The sequence below is a fragment of the Daktulosphaira vitifoliae genome, unplaced genomic scaffold (genome assembly GCF_025091365.1).
Source record: "Daktulosphaira vitifoliae isolate Bord-2020 unplaced genomic scaffold, ASM2509136v1 Scaffold_2, whole genome shotgun sequence".
Classification (NCBI taxonomy): Eukaryota; Metazoa; Arthropoda; class Insecta; order Hemiptera; family Phylloxeridae; genus Daktulosphaira; species Daktulosphaira vitifoliae.
In genome coordinates, this window is record NW_026099573.1 from 17,277,351 (window position 1) to 17,295,656 (window position 18,306).

Sequence of the window (18,306 nt, forward strand, 5' to 3'; positions counted from 1 at the left end):
GCTTATTGTCACTGGTCTCCTTATTTCACCTACCTCGTGTTCTCCTTTGTCAAACTCGTACTCTATATACTCTGTCTTACTCCTACTTATTCTTAAACCCTTTTCTTCAAGAGCTGATCTCCACACCTTTAGCCTTTGATTAATTTCCTCCCTACTTTCTTCTATTAACACTATATCGTCAGCAAACAACATACACCACGGCACCTCTCCTTGTATTTCTCTAGTAATTTCATCCATTACTATAGAAAATAAGTAAGGGCTTAAAGCAGAACCCTGATGCACTACTACTCTTACCCGAAAACCTTCTTCTACTGTTTCCACACTTTTTACCCTGGTACAAGTGTCATCATACATATCCTCTATTATATTAATGTACCTTTTCGGGACTCCTTTTCTCATTAATGCCCATTTTAAAACCTCTCTCGGCACTCTATCAAACGTTTTCTCCAAATCTATAAATACCATACAATGCTTTTTTTCCCTAAACTTTTCTATTAGTTGCCTCACACAAAATAATGGCTCCATTGTTGACTTACCAGGCATAAATCCAAACTGGTTTTTAGATACCAATGTCTCATTTCTTATTCTCTTATCTATTACATTCAGCACTTTTTCTTCGAATATCAATTTTACGACCATAATTCTGTCATTTTTCCTAGCTACTTCTTCTACTTTACTTTTCATCTCCTCGTCCATTATTATCCCTACACCATTTTTTGTACTAGACTTACCACAGTATATTATTTGATAGCCCTCACCTATTCCCCTTGATTTCTCTCCTTTCTACTTAGTTTTCTGCACACAATAAATATTAACTTTTCTCCTCATCAATACTTATTCTCATTTTCATACCTTAGCTAGGGGAAAAGTACAGTCAGGAAATGACTAGTGATAAAAATAGCAGCACTTCTAGTCCTTACTTTAAATTGTTAATAATTTTTGAAATACTAGCGAGTCATTATCGATTAGTCATGTACCTCGAAAACAAATTTTTGGAAGTTAAAAGGATTAAGTGCTGAGATGTTGAAAATACAATATTTTAATAAAATAGATATTTTAAATAAATGATAATAATTAACTTTTATTATAATGTGCCAATAAATAGTACTTTGACCTTGTAATTAATAAGAAAATTATCACACTTGTATGTATCACTAAGAGTTTTAATATGTATATCTCTAAAATTACTTTAGTTTCTTAAAGATCCAAAAAATGTGCATTATTTTATTAAGTATTTTTAATTAGAATTATTTTGTTGTAGACATTTGGGAAATGCATTTATTTTCACTACTTAGGACGTAAAATCACTAAATACACCTATATCTATATTATATGAAAATTATTACAACTAAATAATACTTGGTTTCAATAATTTTATATATCTCAAGACTTTATTTTTTATTGGTTTAGTATTATTTAATTACAGCATGAATTAAATACCCAAACAAAAAATTCAACAAGGACGTTTAAATTGACAATTCTAATCAAACTATTTGCTACTTGAAAATAATTATAGCGATACCTGCAACCACTACACAATAGTTAGCAGCATTATACTTTTTATCACTACTAGAAGTGACCACAGAATGTACCTAACGTAGATTTAATTATATATTTTACCGAGACTGATAAACTTTATCATTAGATTGCCGGTCACTAATTTTTTTTCGGATTATTTAAGTTGTTTACATTATGATTTATTTTGTGTCTATCAACTATTAAGTAATATTGAATACTAGAAGAGTACTATTAATTTCTTATAAAATTTTAGTGTTAATTTGATAAGCCAATAGTTTTAATTTTAGGATTAATATTTAAAATAAGCAAGGTAAGAATACTATTACAATTACGTTTCTAAAATTTATATTTTTGTTCAATTTTATTCAAGATTATTAGCAACTGTAATTATTACTAATTACAATCCCAGATTTCATTTTTATTATTTCTCTAATATATATTTTGTAAATTACTTGTTTAATTGTATAATTTTTGTAAGTACTAAGATCTTAGTGATGAAAAGATACTGGTAATCTTTTAATGAAATGATCTAGTTAATAGAAATTTTTTTTTATTTATTATCTCAATTATTATTTACCTTTGTAAATGAAAAACTATGAAATAGATTCTAAAATAGAACATTTATTCAAAATATATTCAATTACATTTTTCTTTTGACTAACTCAATAGTAATTTTAAGTTATGAAAAAATCTTAAAAATCCAAAATATATATAAAATATTATATATTTTATAGTTTTTTTTTTTTAATTATACAACTTCATACCATATTAAACAGAAAAAAATTAATATATTAAAAATATAAATTTTATTTAAATTTTCAATATATTTTTTTATCAATTTAACCTTTTTAAAATCAATAAAAAATTGAGTAATTTATTTATTTTGGTTCTTACACAATATTTTTAATTTTATGATATTAAGGAATATTTTCATTATTTTAAAATCTTGCTTAGACATCTCTTGATACTAAGTTAAAATAAATTGTGTATTAAATCCCGTGTCAATTGGACATAAATACCGGTCATGAGTTTATTGTAGCCTAAGAAAATTAAATACCGCTATTGAAAATTTTAGAAATGTTTCTCAAAAGTCATATTGGTTTCATTTTATTAAAAAATGTATTTATTGTACTGTGGTAAGTCTAGTACAAAAAAAGATGATATTTTGAACAATTACAAAAATACCAATCTCGAGATGACTATAAGGAATTTTTAGAATTGGTCATAATATTTTTTGGTGAAACACCTTTACATAGAATTTATTTTAAAATTCCTGGCCCAATCCATCATGTTTGTTGGATGGCCAAGGCTAATTATTGTTTGAAATTTTTTTTGTTTCGGGGCCAATTTGAATTGTCAATCAAAGAGTTAAATACTTAAATAATATTCGTTCATTATGTATTTTTATTACAAGTTTATATAGTCTCTGTTTATATATAAATTTGTAAGTTAACATTATTTTAGCTTCAATGTGAAACTGAGACGGTATTAATTTTACTCTGTTTTTTTTTTTTTTAATTAAAATTAAAAAAATTGTAGGTTTTGAATAGTAAATAATAGAAAAAATGTCGAATTGAAAATGTATAGAAAATTAAATTAAAAACAACGGTTAAATTAATTTTTTTTATGTTTTTACAGTGAACGATTTATAAATTAACAATTTTAATGGTAAGAATAGAACATATACGTTTTTATTTTTTCAGGGCTAAATAAGAACTTTTCGAAAATTTTTATAAATATACTTTTTATAGAAAAATTGTATACCTACAAAAAAGTCCAAATAAACATTTTCGCAAAAGCTAAATTTTTTGAGATAGACATAAAAAACTAAAAAATCACCCTTGGGGGGTTATTTTTAACCCCCTTGGAGCACGTCTTAGAGTTGACCAATCGTCACCTAATTTTGTACAATTTATTTTTTCATGTATTTGAATAATTCTAGGGGGTGGCACTTACAAATATTAAAAAAAAAAAAACCTCTCATATAGCTAAGGGTCACCCTAATGTACATTGTGCTTAATATATAATTGAAAAAGTCTTTGATGGAGAATAATGAAAAATGATTAAACAATTTGTTTTAGAGTGTGAATTGTATTAAGAATGTCTCTGTTAATGAAACATTTACTCAAAAATAAAAATAGTACAACATCATTGCAAAGTCTACCTTTTAAAGTAATGAATAGCTTAATTAATTATTATAATTATACATATGTTAAGAAATATAAATTAATAAAAAAATTATTTCTTATTAAACTTTAAATTTTTTATTTTAACTTTGTTTTAATATAACCTTAAATTACAGTGCCATTGTAGTTATGTATTACTATGGGTTTTTCGCTATTATGATTAAATTAGACTTTTATTATAATTGGTAGACAAATTATTAGACTTCATTTGTACAACTATATAATTTCACTTAAATTTATTTAGAAACCATTCTTGAAAACAAGTAAAATTATACTTAGTACTATATATCAGTTATGAATTGACTTGCTTTCTTTTGATTAATTTATATGTAGACTCTTACGTATTCATTTTATTTTAAAATTAAATATAGACTGTTCAGTTTCGATGTTTAAATTTATTGGAATGCCACAGCAAAGATTTACTTCATAAACATGGAGTTGCAGTACAAAAATTTAGAATCGTAGAAAGGCCTGATGAAACAAACAACCTTTTGAAATCGTTTAGTAAGTTTATTGTTAATATTGTAAACTTTTTTTATAACTTTTATTTTTTAAAAATATTTAGCTAAATAAAATACAAATAGTCAAATTTTCTACATTAAAATAAAACAAAAATGGAGATTATAAAGTTTAAGTGGTTAGTAAAATATATTTTATTTGCTACAATAATTAATTAATTGATTCAAAAGTTTTAGTTTTACTTATTAGAAGAATGAACATGGATACTACCTAAAATTTTATTATAAAAATTGGTTTTCACCGAAATATAATGTGCTAAATTAACTAAGTATTCCAGTTGGTGATTTGACTCCTATAACCAATAGTTCAAGATTTGTTTATTTTTTAACTGACTGACTGCTTGATTTTTCACCATAAAGTGTCCCACTGTTAGTGTGTTTTATTATTAGTGCTCTACTACTATTATGGTTCATTATTACATGCCTAACTGTTAACATCAAATTTTCCAATGATCTTCTATGAAGCCTCACTGTTTCTACATTCTTGTTCTTAGAGGTTTTCCTTAATTGAATCCCTGATTTTTACAAAATTATTCCTTCTTGTATTATATATATGGGGTCCCCATAAGAAGCCAAGAAAAATGTCCACTATAGTAGAGCTTGATACTGTGCTAAAACAATATATTCTATGGTATGCTTGTGGTTCCATAGAATTTTTCAAATGTCAACTTTATCTAATGGTATACCTTATTGATAAATCTGTCTCACTTGATAATGAGGGTTTGGAAGACTTATTTAACATTTACAATCAGATGTGTTTGCAATTCTACCTATCAATCCTAAAAATTGGAAATAACTGGCTGTATGATAAATGGCATGTGCTTTAACCCACACTGAGTAATTAAGGATCTAGGGATTATCATTCATTTTTAATGAATTCATAATTCATGAATTTTTAATTCAATTTTACAACTAATACTATTAATATATATTATTTTTATACTAAATTTTCTTGAAATTAAAAATTATTCCTATATTTTAAGATTGATTTTTTTTATGGATATATATATATATATGTTATAGATGTTCAAGAGTATGTATTAAAAGCTCAAGTCTTAGCTGGAGGTAGAGGACTAGGACATTTTAGTAATGGATTTCAAGGAGGTGTTCATGTCACAAATGAGTAATTATATTAGATTTTTAACTATCATCAATTATAAGTAATCTACATAAAATAAAAATTTTAGTCGATCAAAAATTCATGATTTATTGAAGAATATGTTAGGCCACAAGTTAATTACTAAACAAACTCCTAAAGATGGCATTCTAGTAAATAAAGTCATGGTTGCAGAGTCAGTTGATATTAAACGTGAAACATATTTTTGTATATTAATGGATAGGTAAACAAATTTAATGTAAATTATTGTAAATTTTATATATACATATTATTAGTTTACCTTCAAAATTTTAATGAGAACCATTTTAACTTTATTATATACATTAAAATATGCATTTTGTGAAAAATTTAAGATTTTTAAAAAAAATTTTAATGGTGGCTCAATATGTTTTTAGTATTTTGACCAAAAATACCCCCAAAAAACGGTCTCTGTTATTCAATTTTTAGTAAAATATTATGGTTAATATATCAAAATTGTTTGATTTTTACTGTAGAATAGTTTCAACATTTGTAGTCAAAAATTGATAGCGTGGATATCATAATTAGTGTCATTATATGGTATATTTCTGGTTAATCTCAAGTAAACTTAACATTTTTTTGTTTTATGTAATTTGGCTGATATTTATGTATATTATAAGTAGAAAAAAATTCTTCATTTATCTTAAAAACATACTTTTTTTTATAATTAATGCATAAGTTAAATTATAAGATATTCTTGAAAATATGAATAAATTACTATTGTCTTTACATACTTTTTAAATATATTTTTATTATTAAACAATTCATTTTTTAGTAAATATAATATAATAAAAAAGTAAGTTTCATTTTATTGGTAACATTAAAACTGACATTTTACAGTCTGGGTAATCATTACGATGCTTTTCTACAACTTGAAGTAAATATTGCTTTAGGACCTCATCAGTTATTATGTAATCATTTAATTGCAGTATTAAAGCTATCCCTCTTTCTTCTGGATCATTTACCATAAATAAAGTTTAAACTTTAATTTTTGCCAAATTATAGTTTGAATTATAGAGCTAAAAAAATTCGTTTAGTATTTTCTATGACAAATTGATGTATACCCTCATTACCCGTTACTGTTTTGATTACAATTCCTTTTTTTGGATTGTGTTCTCCTTTTTTATTTAATGCTTGCACCATTTTAATTTTTACGTCTGTCGATAAATCATTGTCAAAAAATGATCCAACAATAATTTCATTGAAATATCATAAATGCTCAGAAAAAGCTTTTATTACTACCTGACTTATTAATATTATTACATTGCTTTAGTTCTCATCGTAGTTTAAGGTCATTATTTGGAGCTTTTGTTGGATATTAACTTTCGAACCAATATCTCATATAAATTATTCAAACAAATGAATTGAAATACCGAATACTCCTTAATTCGGAAACTGTTAAATTAAATTACTTACGGAACATATAAATTTTAAGACAATATATTATTTTTGCCATCTATCTTGCTCTATGAATTGCACCTGGTAGATGGATTATAATTTTTTTTTGTCCGGTTTTTCAATGAATATCAATGTTCTAACAACTCTTTATTATAATCCCAAGAAGTCAGTTTTAATGTTACCAATAAAATGAAACTTACTTTTTTATTATATTATATTTACTAAAAAATGAATTGTTTAATAATAAAAATATATTTAAAAAGTATGTAAAGACAATAGTAATTTATTCATATTTTCAAGAATATCTTATAATTTAACTTATGCATTAATTATAAAAAAAAGTATGTTTTTAAGATAAATGAAGAATTTTTTTCTACTTATAATATACATAAATATCAGCCAAATTACATAAAACAAAAAAATGTTAAGTTTACTTGAGATTAACCAGAAATATACCATATAATGACACTAATTATGATATCCACGCTATCAATTTTTGACTACAAATGTTGAAACTATTCTACAGTAAAAATCAAACAATTTTGATATATTAACCATAATATTTTACTAAAAATTGAATAACAGAGACCGTTTTTTGGGGGTATTTTTGGTCAAAATACTAAAAACATATTGAGCCACCATTAAAATTTTTTTTTAAAAATCTTAAATTTTTCACAAAATGCCTATTTTAATGTATATAATTTTTTTTTATATATGCATAACTTTACTTATCATGGAGATACATGACATCCAAATTAAAAAGATCTACTAAAAAATATGGTTCTTCATAGAAATTTAAGAAGTTTATAGAAATAGTAAAATGCTCCCCCAAACTATATTGTTGCTGTAGAAATCAAAATGGTCCTGTACTCATAGCATCTCCAGCTGGTGGAATGGATATTGAAGATGTAGCAATTAATTCACCTGAATTAATAAAAAAAATTCCTATTGATATTCATGAAGGAATAACTGATTGTACTGCATTAGATGTTGCAAAATTTCTAAAATTCGAAGGACAATTATTGAACCAGGTAAATGCTTGTAATAGTTAATTTGACTCATTATTTTTACTCAAAATTAATTTTTATTTTTTCCAACAGGCTGCTAATGAAATCAAACGATTATGGACATTTTTTTTGGCTGTAGATGCTGTTCAAATAGAAATAAATCCATTAGTTGAAACTTCTAGTAATCAAATTGTATGTGTTGACGCCAAAATTCAGTTTGATGATAACAGTGAATTTCGACACAAAGATATCTTTGAATTAGATGAAACTAGTGAATCAGATCCACGTGAAGTTTTAGCTCATAAACACAATTTAAACTATATAGGCATGGATGGTAACATTGGGTGTTTAGGTGAACCACATATTTTATTTGATGAATGACTTAAGTTCAAATCTGTTTATTTTTTGGTTTTTAGGCCAATTAAAGGCCATAACAACTTTTCCCAAAGGGGAAATTTTTTAACCATTGATACTTTGGGACGGATGGTTAGTCCTTAGCCAGAGAGTGGGATGGCAACTCCAGTTATCAAACTAATCTCTCACTCGGCAAATAAAGTTGCCCGTGACTAAAGTTTTGAATTCTAGGCGGTAAACGTTGATCACTGCTGCTTTATCGACTTGGCCACACTGTCCCACTACCATTTGTTTATATAAACTCAATAGCTAGTTTATGTACTGTATTTTCAATAAATTGTATCACTTAATAATATTTTGAGACTAAAATGCTGACAAATTTTATATTAATAACAAATTTATTTGTTATTTGTTTGACTTTCCCAGTTATGTATAATTTATCTAATTGTTAATAATTTCTCTCTTTATATAAATAATTTTATATACTTGTTAACATTAAGTTTGCCCATTATAGTTCTATTGTTTTGTTTTCTTTTCAGTCAATGGTGCCGGTCTTGCAATGGCAACTATGGATATTATTAAGTTGCATGGTGGTGACCCTGCAAACTTTTTAGATGTAGGTGGAAATGTCAATGAAAATCAAGTATATGAAGCTTTTAACCTTTTAACTTTAGGTAAAAGTGACACTCTTGTATTAGATGGTATTTTACAACAATTTATTTTGTTTTTACACATTCTCTCTCAAAATCTATGCTTATGTTAAAGATTAACAATAACACAAGACACAATGTGTTCCTGACTGCTAGTAGGCTGTCAAATTAACAATATGATTCCAAAAGTATTTTGGTCTTGTCATATATTAAACAATACCCACCTCTTAGTTAGGGCTAGTATCTACTAAGTGCTATTGTAAAAATTAACCTGCACTATTTGTCCTCTCAAAGTATAAAAAATAGTCAATAAAATTATTTTCAATCAATAAAAAACATTTGTACTTAAAAATATTCCATAAAAATGGGTTGGAAATTAAAATTATTTTCAGAAAACTAAATAATAAAAAAAAAAGTAAAGTTATTTAAAAACAAAGTATTCAGCAAAATATTTCAAAAGTTATATAATTTATCAGAAAATATAAAACCACTCTGAATAGCATTTTCAAAGAATTGTATTATTCTCATTTAAGAAATTTAATATGGGTTTGCTGGTCCATATTAAATATGTAATATTTAGATCTTAATCTTATTAAATTTTAAATTATAATTATAAATTAAAATATTATTTTTTAGATTCATCTGTGAAAGCAATATTAGTTAACGTTTTTGGAGGAATTGTTAATTGTGCTACCATTGCTCAAGGATTAATTAATGCTTCAAAAAAATTAAATATGACTGTACCATTAGTAGTTAGACTTGAAGGTTAGACAAGTAAAATATGTAAACATTTTTTTACAATTAAATAATTTTTGTGCCTCTCTTAATTTTTTTTTTTTGTGTTGTATCAAGTATTTTTTTTTTGTTTAGTTATTAATTATAAAAAAAATCTTTTCCAATGAAACTATCTTAACAAATATAAAACAAGTTAAAATTGCACTTGCCTATAAAAATGTAATTAATAATAAAATAAATACTTAACTCCTTAATATGTTTTAATACTAAAATATAATTCAATAAGGAAGTTAAAAAAAATTACATTTAAAATAGTATACCAGCCATTATTTAGTAATGTTATCTTCTATATATATTTTACATATTTTTTATTTTAATAAAAATATGAATCAGATTTATTTTGTGTGATATTTTTTCTTCTTAAGTATTAATTGTGTAATATTAAAATTATATTAAATATTTCAATTATAATAAATGTTATTATATAGTGGTAATTTAGAGTAGTAAAAATAACTAGATAAGTATTTAAAAATCTAAACTCAAGATTAATAACAAAAGTTTATATTTAATACAATGAGTTTATAACTTATCTAATTGCATTTATTTTAAACTCTTTTCATAACAAATTAAAGTTAATAATGACTGACATTTTTATTTTTATGAAACTATCTTGTAAATTGTTTTTATTTACCATTTATTGTTACTTATTTAATTAAAATGAATGTTTTGAATCATTTTATAGGGACAAATGTTGCTGCTGGAAAGAAGCTTTTAGAAAATTCTGGATTACTTATTCAATTTGCTTCCAATTTAGATGAAGCTGCTGAAAAAGCAATTTCTTCTTTAAACAAATAAGATTTCATATTATAGAATTTTAAGTGCTTTATGATACAATATTAATTAAATAATTTATTATGTATCATTAATTTTTTTAGTATAAAATATTATTTTTATATATTTTTGTGTTCATCATTACTTTTTTAAATATATGCCTATACTTTGCATTACATTAGATTATATGATACTGTTAAATCCAGGATTTAGATAGATTCTCCAGCCTTATTCTTTCAATTGAAATCATACTCTCCATGTACTTTTTCATATCCTCACCTCTCATTACCGAATTGTCCATTTATATTTCCATCTACATACCACATTCTTATTACCAGATATTCCTTGCATCACCTTATCTATTTTTCATCAAAACACATCCTTGTCTAAATCATTACATCCTAATTGTGGTGCATAGGAACTTACCACATTGAACACTTTTTCCTCAAAAATTAATTTTATGAATATAATTTTGTTAATTTTCCTAACTCTTTCTACTTCTTTACTTTTCATCGCCTCATATATTATTATCCCTGCACAATTCTTTATATTGGTCTTACCTAAATATATTATTTTATAACCCTCACCTATTTCCCTTGGTTTCTCTTCGTTTGACTTAGTTTCCTGCTAACAACAAATGTTAACTTTTCTCCTCATCAATACTTCTATCAGTTAATATTCCAACATTCCACGTACGTATTCTTACTTTGTATCTATCGAGTCCAGCCTAGAGTTGAGTGATAATGTCCCTACTTCGTTGACACTACAAGCTTTGGTAGATCTGTACACATGAATAGTGAAACAGCTACTGCATAAGTTCTACGGCTGGTACCAATTGATTAAAAGTAAAGAAAACATTTTGTGGTACTATCTGCAGGTCAAATTTTCATTCTGGCATTACAATTTGGATGGATTGGACCTTGTCTATAAAACTGAGGATTCAATAAAATATAATGTCATACCACTATACCACTAACTCTAAATAAAATGTAGTGTATATTATACACTAATCAATTAGTCTTTACGACCGCGTTTGTCGATAAATTCCTCNGCTACCACTAACTCTAAATAAAATGTAGTGTATATTATACACTAATCAATTAGTCTTTACGACCGCGTTTGTCGATAAATTCCTCAAAAAATCGTCCCGTTTATAAGATTCGTTTTTTATTATATTAATTATTTTACATTAAAACTATTAAAAAATAATAATTCTTACCTATGGTTTTTGTGCTACCCTAGAAATCCTACCCTTCCTCCACCTCTATCAACAAGCCTGCTTGGCACAACCTCATTAGTCGCCTCTTACAACTGGTATTTTTATCCCCAATCTACAGGGATAATCATAATTATAAAAGTAATTAAGATCACCTGAATTTAAAAGTGCATTTTTACAATTATAATACACTCAGTTGAGTAAACTTTTTTAATATCTTATTGATTGGATTTTTTAGTTTCGATGCGAAGCTAAGAAAGTGTTGGTCTTGTGTGTGTGTTTTTTATGTTTGTCCATACAAATTCTCAGCTCTCACAGGACCGATTTCAATTATCAGTACGTCCGATAAAGAATCCGATTTTAATTTAGTTAACCTTTTAGTCGTCATATTATTTTTATTGTAATAAATCATTAATTTTATCAATGTAAATGATTATTACCACTACCCATAAGTAATCTTGTAGAAATATCGTTGAATATTGATTAGTAATAATCAATCATTTTCATTCTTACTACATTGGTTCGACTTTTCTTAATAATACATTTTAGAACAAGAAGCTCTATCTTCTATGGACAATGTATAATAGAACATTTAGTTTTTGAATGGCGGAATAACTAAGTTGAAAACTTATGTGAAAGCTAATTAAATTTATTTTTCAATATCCTTATCCAACTGATAGACTAAGTTTTAGGGTTCTAGAGTAGAAAAATTATTAAATTACAAAGTAAAATGATTTAATTTTGTAATTGAAAGTTATCATATCAAACTTGTGTGGTGAACTGGGTTTCTAAGTCCAGTTTCAGCCAGTCGGAAGAGTACCAATAGGAAGAGTCAAAGTAAAAATACAGTGTAACATTCACTATGAGTACTGATCATTTTATTTGTGTTCATGTCCCTTTTTATATTTTAAGAAACATGATTAATTACGAATTAATACAAGGTTAAGACAACATTTAAAGTAAACAAAACACCATTAAAATATAATCTTTAAAATCTAATTTAAAAGACTATTAAGTATTGCTACATATTTCAAGATGCCGTTCACGACACCCTTTCCCTTAAAGTGAAATAATATACAAAATATATTATTTCTTACAATATGTTTTAATTATACATTTTATGTAACAATAGTTCAATAGTACAAATAAAATTTAATTTAAAATAGTATAATTATTATTCATTGTACAAATTTTCTAATAGCCTTCGTCTAAATCTAGTACGATAAATTCTACGTTCTGGTTCAGGGTTATTTACAATGTGATTTGATTCTATAGCTAATGGTATTTGTTCAGATTGTACTGTATGTATATTCTTTTTACAATACTTAACATAAATATATATTATAAATATTGTTATAGCTAATCCGATTATTTTAATAAGTATATTAAATATAAAACTATTATTATTATAAAATTCATATATGTGTTTATGTGTAAGCAAATCACTAATACGTTCTTGGTAGGTTAATTGAGATTCCAGATTATTTAGGGCTGCTTGATCTAATTTTATATTTTCCATTTTTTCGAGATGCAAGGGCTTTTGAATTGTTTTGTTGTATAAATTGTTGCAACAAGTTGAATTGAGCAAACTAAATTCTAGGGGGATTGCATTGAAGTTTGACTCTAGATTAGTTTGTGTGGCTTCTAGAGTCACCGATGGTGTAATGGCTCTACAGTTTTGTTTAAAAGATAGCCTCCCGGTTTTCTTCACTACAATTTTCTCTACTTCTGTGTTTGAGTCACATGAAATTGTGACTATTGTATCTTTAATAATTACAAAATACCAATTATTTGGAAAATAAGAGCTGTACCATCTCTCTGATTGTATTTCTGAAACAAATACATCACATATGGACGGCAAGGAGTATTTATTGTTTAACAGTTCCGTTTCACAAGTTGGAACCTTTTCTGTACCAGATATGAAGTCGCTATTCTTACACACATATATATTATTAAGTATTTTACAATTATCTAGGTTATCTAATATTATATAATGAGACACTAAATTATCAGTTAAAAGACATTTTATATTTTTAGTTAAGTGTATAAATTGGTTATTATTGTTAAAGGGTATGAATATTGGTAAAATATGATATAATATATAATTATTTATTCTACTTAATGGTAATTTAATAAGAGTAATTAACTTTTTATTATTATAATATATTTTAATTTCTAAGATTTCATTTATATTTTGAAGGAGTTTATGATTTTTTTTAGATATTATGTTTTTATTGCTTAATGGCTCGATATTTTTTTAACATATTACTTATTTCAAGAGCCTTATTTTCTATGAGTTCTATATTTATATAAGACGTGAATGTCCAAAAGTTTNTTAAAGTAAACAAAACACCATTAAAATATAATCTTTAAAATCTAATTTAAAAGACTATTAAGTATTGCTACATATTTCAAGATGCCGTTCACGACACTTGATTCGTCAATAAATATTTTGAAAACATAAGAAATGAATGATTTTAATTGTCTGTGTGGAGAACATGGGATAAGTAACTGTTTAATTAATAAATTAAAATTTTTTTTCAATTTTTGAGGGTAGTATCTTCAACTAGATACGAATTGTAGTCATTTGATGTATCGTTGAAAAAAGTAGGTCAAGTTAGAGCAGAGAAAATAAATGATAGTCACAAAAAAATATCTTCTCAGCTTTGCATCGATGCGAAAACTTAAAATATAGTAAAATAATTTTAATATGAATAAAAAATTTCTTCTTGCGAGTGGCGATTACAGTGATCCTTGATCTTTATTGAAGTTATTGAATCCAAATGAGATAAAAATCAAAGCAGTTGAAAATTTATTCTAACTTAAAAAGAATTAAGAAAAAATGCAAAAAATTCATTGCTATGTGCGGGTTGGAACTTTGTACCCGAAGCGCAAAATCACAAGTTTAACCGACTTGGCGACAGTACGTCGCTACCGTCGGCTGAAAAATTGGCTACTTTAATAAGCTAGTTCAAATTTCAAAATTATTTTTCTCGACTTCAAAAAGCAAACAAATTTAAATAAATTTAACTTTCTATACTATATCAATTTTTTATTTATATAATATATATGTACTCCCCTTGTTAGGTATTTTAAAATAAAATAAAATACAAAACCCAGAATTTTAACACAAAAATAGGATATTTTTGAATACGGTAGTCATTTTTACCACGAAGACAAATCCAGATATCAAATTTTTTTTTTTTCAAATTAAAGTATATTACATAAGCTTTAATTTAAGATATATATAAAAGTGTCAGTCTTTCCGGAACATTTTCAAAAGTTAAGTTGAAAAAGTTCTACTTTCTATACGCATTTTAAAAGGTTTGCACCCCCCCTGTATAAAGGGAAATGGTCCGATTTTAAAANTTTTTTGTAAAAATGTTACCATTTTGAATCCCTTCCTGTGGGCTTGTAAAGGGTCAAATGTTCACAAAAATATATAAAATGATATGTGAATACCTAAGGTATCTATAAAAAAAGAGTATAATCATTCGGTTATTTTTAAAAATCAAACAGGAGGATACACCACCTAGCGCGGCCGTCCCCATGCCGACGACGCCTGCGCCGGTATTGGCCAAAAAGCCTAAGCTGGTGGCCCTACGGCAGTTGATTTCTTCAACGTCGACGGGTCATCAAATAGGGTGATTGGCAGGTCCGACGAGGTCCCGTTGCGCTGCGCTACAGTGTCGGCGTGATCGGGCTCTACGGGGCTACGAAACGTCGGCACGGGCGCAGTTTCCCTAGCTCGGGGAATCGGGCGCGTCCTCAGGTTGCGGATATAGGAACGGCCTGCAGATATGCAGGTTAGCCGCGAAATAAGCAGTCCATTAATTTGGACTGACGAATAAGCGGTCGCGGACAGCGAGCCCCTCGTTCGCTCGTTAACCCTGCAGATATGCAGGGTAGCCGTGATATAAGCCACTCCTAGAGTGGACGAATAAGCGGTAGCGATCGAGGGTAATTTCATAACGGGCGGGTGGGCCCGATAGCCTGGTAAGGCAACCACCTAGGTGAAGGTAACACCGAAAACAAATCCCCTGGCGGTAGGTAAAACGCAGGGAAGGACACCCGTAAAAACCAATCATGGAAGGAAACCAGTGTAAAAAAACCGTTACGGTTCCAGAAGGTTCGGATCCTTCAGGACCGGCTGGGAAGAGTGCTGTTGCAGGCTCGACCCGGTCGTCATCTAGCGACTGCATCGAAACCGTGGGACTGGTGAGGCAGGGTCCAGGGGGCGTTCGCGCCCAAGTAACTGTCGGAGGGTGTGCCAAGCAGGCACCCTCCAGTGACCTTCGGGTCACTGAGGTAACTGCTGGTGATCTGACGATCTCTGCAGAGATGATCGAAGACTGGGCGGACATTCGGGATCGCTTCTGCGACGGAATTCCGTTGACGCGGTCGGAATATGGCCGCTGGATGCACCTGCACCAGCGTATGACCTCGGTGGAAGTCACGAGTCATTGTTTCCCACTCAGGAGGTTCAGAAACCCGGATGGCTTCCGGAGTTCTGTACTGACGGTGTTGGGAATGATGGAGAAGAACCTTGCGGATGGTGGAGTCTTCGCACCGGTGAAGGAAGAGAGGTATAATCCTCTTGATGATGTAGAGGACGACGAGGAGAGAGCCGGCTTAATGGATAGCTGCATCTCCAGCCTTCGAGGTGAGGGTGCGGCAGATCGGGTCAATAGTGTAGCCCGACTAGTCGCCACCGAATTACTCACCCGCTACAAGAACAGCAAGATAATACAAATAATGGGACACGGACTGCGACAGGCGGTTGAGCTGTATGAATATAAGTGCCACCAAGCAGAAGGAGACTGTGAGGCGAGCCAGAGAAAAGGTTTCTTATCTTCCGTCGCCGCTGCGCAGGACGAAGAAGATGAAGTCATGCGTGCCGGAGACGGACTAGGAGGGAATGAGGCGGAGCCGTCTTTGGGAGAAGAAGGCATGTCCGCTTTACAACGGGAAGAGTCCCCGGCATTCAGCCCCCTCCGGGAGGAGACGCCCCCAAAGCGTCACCCGGGGAAGAGGAGAGCGGCAGTACGGGAGGATGAGAGTGATGATGAGGAGGCGTTTGAAGTCGGCCTCAACCACCTCGTCTCTCTCTCCAGATCCGCAGAGGTAGAAGGGAGCATCATGAAGGAGGTGCCAAACACTCATTTGGCATTCCTTCTGGAGCAAATTTCCCTGTCGTGCCAGGCTCTGACTGATCTAAGGAGCTCAGCCGAGCCTCGCAAAAAAAGAAGGAATGATACTACGGAGGAAACAACTGCGACCATGGTCAATGAAGTTGCCGACCAAGTCAAAGTACTCCGTGGTGTCATTGACAAACGGAGGGGCATGGGAGTTCATAGAGAGGTCCAGGAAGCGACAAGGACACTCGAGGCAATACTGGAGAGGGAAAGGAGAAGGGGGCCTTCGTTGAGCNCGTCGTTGAGCGGCGAGGACCATCGGGCCCCATTCGAGGGAAGATTCGGGACACGAGCTCCCGATGGAGCGGCCCTACTTAGGTCGACCAAAGAGGCGGGCACGCAAACTGCGAAGGACTCCTCGGTGACCACGGTTATGATCGGTGGCGACCTGGACACCGAGCCTGCCGTACCGACGAGACCAGGCGCGACTGCGGCGCCCGTCGGCCTGCTTTCCACCACCAAGGTGGCTAAGCGGGTGCGAAAAAGGCGACGCAAGAAGCTGAATCAGAGCGTCGATGGGGGAGGGGAACCTGCCCCAGACTCAGTAATAGTAGAGGCAGCACGCACCCCAGTACCGCTGCCCCAGACCGTGGTAGTGCCTAAGGTTCCACCGCCGGCTGCGTGGTCAGAGGTGGTCCACCGCAAGGCCCCAAATGCGACGGCCAAACCTCGCCCTAATCCCGGGCTTCCTACCTCAGCACGGAGACCTGCTATCAAGGTGAGAGCACCGCGAACTGAAGCCGTTATTATTGGTCCTCTTAAAGAGGACCAAAAATACTCGGCAGTCATTAAAACGGTGATGGAGAAAGTTGATCTCCAGGCGCTGAGCATTGTGGTCTCCGGTACCCGCAGAACCAAGTCAGGAGCAGTGCTCCTGGAGGTTCGAGGTACCGGGGCTCAAGCCGACCTGCTGACCACTAAGATTGTGGAGGCGCTGGACGGCATGGATGTGCGCGTCCATCGTCCGGTGATGATGTGCACATTCATGCTTCTCGATGTAGAGGAGTGGATAGAGGAAGAGGACGTTCAGGGAGCGTTGACCTCTATCATCTCGACCGCGAATGGTGCTTCGGTAGCCGATCCCGTTGTGGTCCGGCTATTTGGTAGCGGGAAAGGCCGGTACGCACGGTGCGAGGTGCCCATCAGAGCTGCGGCTCCACTCGCTGGGCTAACCCGCCTGCTTATTGGCTGGACGTCGTGTAGAGTGCGTCTCTTACATGACAAAGGACCGCGCTGTTATAGATGTTTGGAGCGGGGCCATGTGCAGGGTACTTGCAAGGGCCCAAACCTTACTGGCGCATGCTTCGCATGTAAAGGGATGGGCCATGTGGCAAAGGACTACCCCGGCAAGGGCAAAGAGGCCTGAAAGTCAGGTTCTGTGATTTTGTGACTGTCTGTTGTGAGTTTTACTTGTCCCAACCATAGCAAAGTCCTACCCCCACCTCCACGTGGTGCGGCCTGGGCAACGGATCCCACTCTGGGTCCGGCTAACGGGGGAGGCCACACTACGTTGTGAATCAGCTCTTAATTAATTTCGGGCTGATTCACAACGTGGTGGTGTCA

At 31.1% G+C, this 18,306-nt stretch overlaps 1 protein-coding gene across 2 annotated transcripts; it reads left to right on the top strand.

Moving 5' to 3' along the window:
• Positions 1 to 1,560: 1,560 nt before the first annotated feature.
• LOC126898354 (succinate--CoA ligase [GDP-forming] subunit beta, mitochondrial) lies at positions 1,561 to 10,508 on the top strand. 2 transcript variants are annotated; one of them, XM_050672305.1, is made up of 10 exons: positions 1,561 to 1,828; positions 3,600 to 3,690; positions 4,076 to 4,208; positions 5,246 to 5,345; positions 5,410 to 5,562; positions 7,606 to 7,786; positions 7,856 to 8,114; positions 8,656 to 8,790; positions 9,403 to 9,531; positions 10,244 to 10,508. In XM_050672305.1, the coding sequence occupies exons 2-10, from the start codon at positions 3,619 to 3,621 to the stop codon at positions 10,354 to 10,356; spliced, it is 1,275 nt and encodes a 424-aa protein (XP_050528262.1). In that variant the 5' UTR covers positions 1,561 to 1,828; positions 3,600 to 3,618; the 3' UTR covers positions 10,357 to 10,508. The 2 variants fall into 2 exon arrangements, with proteins under 2 accessions (XP_050528262.1, XP_050528263.1); XM_050672306.1 differs by lacking the exon at positions 1,561 to 1,828 and adding an exon at positions 3,157 to 3,186.
• Positions 10,509 to 18,306: the final 7,798 nt, after the last annotated feature.